The sequence below is a fragment of the Pipra filicauda genome, unplaced genomic scaffold (genome assembly GCF_003945595.2).
Source record: "Pipra filicauda isolate LSUMZ 115617 unplaced genomic scaffold, ASM394559v2 scaffold81_size6448238_pilon, whole genome shotgun sequence".
Taxonomy (NCBI): Eukaryota; Metazoa; Chordata; class Aves; order Passeriformes; family Pipridae; genus Pipra; species Pipra filicauda.
In genome coordinates this window covers 200,701-208,124 of record NW_024104998.1, presented here as the reverse complement: position 1 = coordinate 208,124, position 7,424 = coordinate 200,701, and the positions used below count along the sequence as shown (strand labels likewise).

At 36.1% G+C, this 7,424-nt stretch overlaps 1 protein-coding gene across 1 annotated transcript in view; it reads right to left on the bottom strand.

The window, feature by feature from the left end:
- Nucleotides 1–776: 776 nt before the first annotated feature.
- Nucleotides 777–7,424, bottom strand: part of PARP8 (poly(ADP-ribose) polymerase family member 8) — a 127,263-nt gene continuing 120,615 nt past the window's right edge. Inside the window, exons 22-26 of the mRNA XM_027745666.2 lie at nt 7,137–7,206; nt 5,118–5,194; nt 4,115–4,184; nt 2,829–2,913; nt 777–2,188 (exon numbers count right to left, since the gene is read on the bottom strand). Of these exons, the coding sequence (XP_027601467.1) occupies nt 2,086–2,188; nt 2,829–2,913; nt 4,115–4,184; nt 5,118–5,194; nt 7,137–7,206 (405 nt within the window). The 3' untranslated portion in view covers nt 777–2,085. The remainder of the gene's footprint in view (nt 2,189–2,828; nt 2,914–4,114; nt 4,185–5,117; nt 5,195–7,136; nt 7,207–7,424) is intronic.

The window sequence follows — 7,424 nt, the reverse complement described above, 5'->3', positions numbered from 1 at the left end:
ATTGTGATCCCACAATGCAAACTGAGGCTGCCTCACTGCTAGTTGACTCACTAGCTACTTTTAAGGTTTCTTCTTTTAGGGGTTTCACTTATGATCCTGCTGCAGCTTGACGGGACAGAGAAGATGACTGCTTGCTTGGCTTCTGCAGTTCACTCATGGTCATCTTTCTTTTCTCCTAGTTTTTTGGCCAGGCATCCCAGGGTGGTGAACTATCAGCCCCACAAATAATCATAGGACACCTTTGTGGACTTGCTTCCCAGTTTCTTTTTGTTATGCAAAGAATTGTTATGCCAATTACAGAGAGATGGACATGCCAGGGTTTCACCTCCACTTCTGAATTATGCTGATTTTGTGCAGTAACACAACCTAAGGCAGTCTTTACAGAGATAAACAAATTTCAGGAAACCTCTTTGTTTCAAGAAATTAACCTGTATCCTAACACAAAAGATAACAATTATAGTAGTGATTCTCAAGTGAGGGGTCCACCAAATGTTGGGGGGAAGTCAACAGAAATAATAGCAAAATAGGCATATGCAAACACAATTGGGTTTACAAGTCTGCACATGAACCCTGAAAAACTGAATTCCCCAACAAATAAGTCTAGAATGCTAAAATACATCAAGTATACGCTCCTAGGTCAAATATCACTATTCTACTCGTAGGACACTTCAATTGCAGCAAGTAATACAGCAGTGTAGCTTGACCTAGAAAGAAGGAATCACCCATTTCAGCATATCTCATGCAGTTCTGTTTAAAAAAAACAAACACACTTGAGCTCTGTTGTGCTGTTATTTGGCACTTTAGTATCTTTATTATGAAAATAACATAATAGAGCATTCAGTCTATTTTTGCTTTCTGAAGTGGCTTGTAGTTGTTGCACAGATGGGTAAGTTGAACTGCTCTCCATATTCGAAGGTGTGACTGGTTCTTCAGGACAGCTACTACAAGGGCTGCCAAGGGCACTCATCAGGGCACAGGGTATGCTTTATGCCTTGGAGATCAGGCCCTTCTCTATCTGTGTTGCCATCATGCTCACTTTGAAAAAAACAGTTGTTAGTTTAAAAGACAGAGTGATTTGAACGGATTTGTTATCCCCAAGGAATAAATTAACAAAAATATTTCACCAAGACAAAATGAGTAAAATTTTGCATTTGTTTATATTTTCTGATGTACCAACAATCAACTCAACCATGTAAAAGCCTTAATTCAGCACATACTTTAAAATATGTGAATAAAGTTAACCACAAAGCAGTTTCACTGAAGTTAAGATGCAAACATTAAAAAACCTTGTTGATCTAATGAAACTGTAAAATCTAGTATATAAAAAACAAATTTGTAAAAAGGAAGTTAACAGCTTCAGGATTTCCAGGTGTTTGCTAGGCTTGTATAATTAAAAAATGCAACTGACCTGTGTAATGGATTAGACAGTGTTTCCAGAGAAGACAAAGAAAGCTGAACATACACTAACACATTCATTACTTTTTGCTTTGTTTCGCTCAGTAAATAAAAAATGTATTGTTGCTTTCCCCTTTGAGTCTAAATGCTAGCTGCATTTATGTAAAACAAAAAGAATCAAAGATAGCTGCAGGTAACCAATCCCTTTCATTTTACATGTTCCAGACAACCTTTTATTGTGTTTTAACATGAGAATATTTTACTTATTGCAAAGTATCCTGCATAATACAGGTGCTCCGCTATAAAATCTTCTCTCTCACCTATAATTCAGTCATTCTAAATTTAAAATACCAGTATACAGTACTAAAACCTCCAATTGAAGTTTAATATAAAAATATCAGCACAAAAGTCCTTTTTGAAGTCTGTTTATTGTGACCCAAATGCCTGTTTAATTATTCATTGTTTTAGTATAATAATAATAATAGATTTTGCACCCCTACAGTTGCTAATTGATACCATCTCAGGTATTTTGATGAGATAAGAAATACTAAGTAAGAAAACAGTAAGTATTCAAATGGTTAATTTGTTTAGAATAATAATAATAAATTCGGTTTTTTGCATCTTCTTCAGTTCAAAATCCAGCTTTGACACTGAGGAAGGCTTCACATCAATTAAATAAGAGTGGTCCTTTTAACCAGTAGCAGTTTGATTGCCAATGACTCGAAGAATCTCTTTATGAATGCTTGGTTCCTGTGTGTTTATACTCGTATCACCCACTTGACCATCTTCATAACTAAAAAAAAAAAAAGTACAGAAAATAAAAGCAAATTAGTGTTTTATTAATCTACCGGAAAACATCCCAAACTCTCCTTCTTTCACTAATCAAGAGTTCTTACTCCATATGTTAACATGTTTCTATTAAAAACTCTGCTGCGCTTCATCATTATACGGTCACTATATTAAGATCCTAAACTGTGGAGAGTAGAGGGTGATAAGGCTACCATTGTCATTAGAACCCTGAGGCTGAATAAGCCAGTAGGATCCAAAGGGGACAACTCTTAGGTGAAAGGGGAAATGCTCACATCACAGACAGGAAGCTAATGAATTCTTCAGCTTAAATACACACAGCCAAATAAAAATTATGCTTTACAATACATGGATAGGCTTACTGTAACATGAAGTAATGCCATCGAATGGGAAAAATTAGTGACTCTCTGTTCATTTATTTTGTAACAAAACATCTACTAAACCTTTGTTACTAGCTTATCCACGCATTTCCTAACACATGTAAGTACAGTGGAAGATAAAAAATAAAGCGACGCTGAACAGAATTAGGAAGAAATGTCTTTTATCTACTTTAACTACAACCATTGGAGGTAACATGGGAAAAAGGTATAGTATGAAGCTGAATGTTAAATGAAGATTTTACTCACACAAAGAAAAATCTTGTACACACATGATCCGTATTGGGAACTACCCATATCTCTCCATGTTTGTGCAGATCGGGTGAGGTTATCACTATCAGGGAAAGAATAAATTTCATAGTGATGAAAATATGCCTGAAAAATACTGCTTTAAAAGGTTTGGGGTTTTATACACTGTAAAAAGGCTTCTGGGAATGTGTAGTTTTCCACTGCATGTCTGGGGTGTGGCGCAGATTTTGAGATGGCTGCTAGTACAAATAGAAAGATGAATTTGATTTTTGTGTCCAAAATATATCTTTTAGAAAACACAGATGTTTGATGTATGGGAGCAAGTTCTTAAATGGAATGAAAGATTAAAAAATATATTTATAATTTTAAAAAGTTCTAGGGCTATTAAGACAACTAATCAGCCTTTGGAACAGATATTTGTGTATAATGATGGCTGATTCAAAACCAAGACGTTTAAGACAACGCCTGAAACTGCTATATGGCAAATTTTGGATTTGCAATACTACCAAACATTTAAAACAATTAACCATAGCAATTATGACTCAAGGGGTTCAAAAAGCTTGCCAAAACTTGCTCAATGTTTAGAAAACAGCAATGTATTTGACGATAGGTTGTTTACCAGCAGAATGAGGACAACACAGGCAAGAAAGCTTCTTATTGCTAACTAGAAGCTATACCATCAATCTGTATTTGAAAAGATTTCAAAACTCATTTAAACAGCATCCTTCTGGACAAGTAGTCCAACTGTGGGATGAGCAGGTTCATGGTGCACTGGGTGAAGAACTGACTGAGGGACTGAGCCCAAAGGGTTGTAGTGAAGACTGGCTGGTGACTAGACACACCAGTGGTGGTCCTCAGGGCTCCATTCCAGGGCCAGTTCTGTTCAATGGATTTATAAACTACCTGGATGCAGGAGGTGAATGCACCATTACTGAGTTTGCTGATGCCATACTTGGAGGTGGTGTTCTCTGGAGAGACAAGAGGCCTTTTAGAATGATCTAGACAGATTGGAGCATTGGGCAATCATTAATGGCATGAAATTTAACAACTCCAAATGCATATAATTATTCCATGAAAATTCAGTATGTGCTACAGGTTTTGTTTAAAGAGGGGAAACATTCTCAACTGAGATATAAAGGTCTGCTGTTGAGCAAGTACTCATAGGCCTATAAGTAGTCTCTTACCTGAACAACCAATAATGGAACTAAAGGTCTCATTGATTTGCATCCAGTAACCTGTGCATCCTGTGACCATGACTAAAAGTTTCACCAGGGCCTTCAGCTTACCTTCACATAAGGCTATGCATTTTAGGTTACGGCTTTGCAAAAATTGTGACTGCTGTCCTTTCTTCTGTGACTGAGATATAAAAGCAAGAAAACATAGTTAGTGCAGCAAAACAAACTGAGTGAAGAAGTAACAAAGTAGATGACTGTTGTTTTCAGTGGTTTATAAATGAACAGAGGCAGTCTTCCTAAAATTTTTCTGTTTTATTTCTAAATGTAATAGAATTTATAAAAATGATTCTATTATTCATTTGGATTTTTGTAGGAGGGATTTGAACTCCTTTATCCAGAAAAATAACGTTCAAAAGTTTCTAATTCTTACAGAATGAATAATGCTATCAGAAACATCAGAATGCTATTGATAAAAAAATTGGTAGCAGAAAAAAAGAAAAAAGGTGAATTTGATCATCAATTCTTTGGCTACCACCCTGATATTTTACTGGCCTTCCTACTTCTGAGGGCTTCTGCTGTGACATACCAATATCTCTTCAAAGCCAGATTATTCTGTAGTTTCTATGTGTTAACCAGGGAGACAGACATAAGATTACTTTCTCAAAATTTAGCCTTACACACAGATGCTGTGAGTTTGCTTTAGATAAAGTAGAATTGTAATGGTTTCATATGTAAAAAACATGAAAAAGAAAAAATGACATGCTATAAATTAAATGCTACTAATTTTCAAGCAAGAAGCACTCTCAAGTTCTTTTGCATCATTCTTCTGGAAGTCTAAAACTCAGAAAGTAAGGACTTGCTAAGGATCATAATGCAATTTGTATTTCATTTTCATTCTCTTCCTAAATTCTTGAAGGGCACAAGACCTGCAATATACTCTGTAAATTTTTACTAAAGCAGTTGGGCTGTGTTTGATGTTTGCAGTCTCTGAAGTTGTTGATTTCAATTCAATGAAATAAAACTGTTAGTTTGCACAAAGGAAATATTACCTCCTTCTCAGCTGCTAAGTTCTCAAAAACCCACAAATCTTCCAGAGATGGTTGATGTATCATACCTGTGATGTATTACTGCCCTTACTGCCTGAAGCTGGTTCATCTTTAGCTAACACCTTCTGCTGCTTCTTGTTCATCCCTAGGAATATTAAAATCATGTAAGATACCCTGGCATATAAACACTGTAATAAGAAAAGTTAAGTGCAAGAAAGAAACAAGAACCACAGTGGGAATCACAGTCCTTTGCATGGCACCCAATAAGCTACTTAACGTTGTCATAGAAAATCACAATGTAATCCTACAAGTTACCAATACCTCTGCATGTATTGCAAAGACCTTAGCAAAGTCCAGTTAGCATCACGTAGGTGCAAAAGGAGATAAACATGAATTTAAATGTCACTGAATTCAGATCAGGAATGTTCTTACATGGTTGCTTTACAGGTCAGCATGTCCTGAGTCTAACTGACCTTTGGGATGAAGTAAGTCTGATTTACTGTGGATGGGACAGCAAAATCACAAGAGAAGAACTTTAGATATTAATCTTTAGCACTCTACATAGACTTACATGAACAGTCTCATTAATTTTTATGAGTAGGTCACTTAAATCTTGAAATCTACCTTGGTTTGATTCCCTTATCTACATTCAAAAATATTAGATCATTTGTCAGTCATTTGTCAACATTGGATCCAATATCCATCTCAAAAATCTTTGTGCTTCAGATCTCATTCATATTGGTTTATCTAAAATTCCTGTGTTATATGCTACTATGGATGTCCTTGCCTTTCCAGTATCCCACATTTCACAGAATCATAGAATCGTGGAATGGTTTGTGTTGGAAGGGACCTTAAAGATCATCTAGTTCTGGCCCTCCTGCCATGGGAAGGGACATCTTCCACTAGACCTGGTTGCTCAGAGCTCTATCCAGCCTGGTCTTGAAGACTTCCATTTCTTGGCAGTTTTCAAACACAGATTGAATTATGAGGGAAGTCTAATTCTTTGAAGGAACAGGACATGTAGGACTCTTCCATAGTTTTTATTAGCATCAAGGACTACACACTTGATGGGAACACAGGTCTCCTTTCTGGAGGACACAGGATGGAAGGAATCAGGTAGAGAGAGGAGCATAACGTGTTGAAGTTGACAAAACAGCATTGTGCAAAAAGAAAGGCATTTTATTAGATAATGATACTGTAACCAGCACTTTTAGTGAGCCCCCATACCCGTGTAATCTCTGAAAAGCTAAAAGTGTAGTTAAAAATAATTGATGTTGAAGTTCCACAAATAGTAGCTCAAACATGTTGAGCTCTTAAAATGAATTGTGACATTACCTCAAAATACTGAGTGTCAGAAAGCATAACTAAACCAGTCAAAATTACCTAGATGCACACAAACACACACTCAGCTCTATACCTTCACTTTCATATGTGAGGAAATGGTAAATACCACATACCCAAAATAAAATTCAGCATATTTTAAAAACTCTTTAATTTCTTATAGACACATTCCATGTATCTTGTTTCTATTTATAATTTGATTTTTATATAGAAAACTCTGCACAACTCCCTTTTGGATTCACTAGTGAGACAAATTATGTTTTCTCCCCTTCTGAGGCTAAAATAAACACACTGTCTGGCACTTTCTGTGTATCCTGACATGGTGATACTTGGGAATACTCTTAAATATACAAGGTTGAACATGTTTATTGATGAATATTTGTTTTGTCAGATCAGGTCATAAAAGACCATGAATCCATAGGTAAAGTTAGATGGACTTAGGCAGATACTGACAAAAATCACAAAGCTGGATTTCCACAACATAATCAAGACCTGCTCCACTACACAAAGCATTCGGTATTAGCTAATATTTACTTCAAACACACTTTCATGATACTCAGCCCCCTGGAAAATAAGGACCGTTTTTAATAAGTGAATTTAGATTTTCTCTTTTTTGAATAAATTAAACCATGGTCAACAAAGATAAAATTGAATACAGTATTGTAAACAGTGAAGCTGGTAAGAAAAGCAGTAGAATAAGATACCCCCCTATATTTCTCCAACTTTAGATGATTTATAAATATCACCTGAGTAACCAAATGATATGCTTGACAATGGACTAAGGTAGATTCCACTTCCAAACATTGCACCATGGAGCTGAAAAAGAGCAGAGTGGTTATGTGGCATTAATTTGGTTACCTGGACAAAATAATAATTATAGGAACAGGTCACAGAATCACATAATCACAGAATATGCTGATTTGGAAGGGACCCACAAGGATCATCGAGTCCAACTTATGGCCCTGCACAGGACCATTCCCAACAGTCACACCGTGTGCCCGAGAGTATCATTCAAATGTTTCTTGAACTCTGTC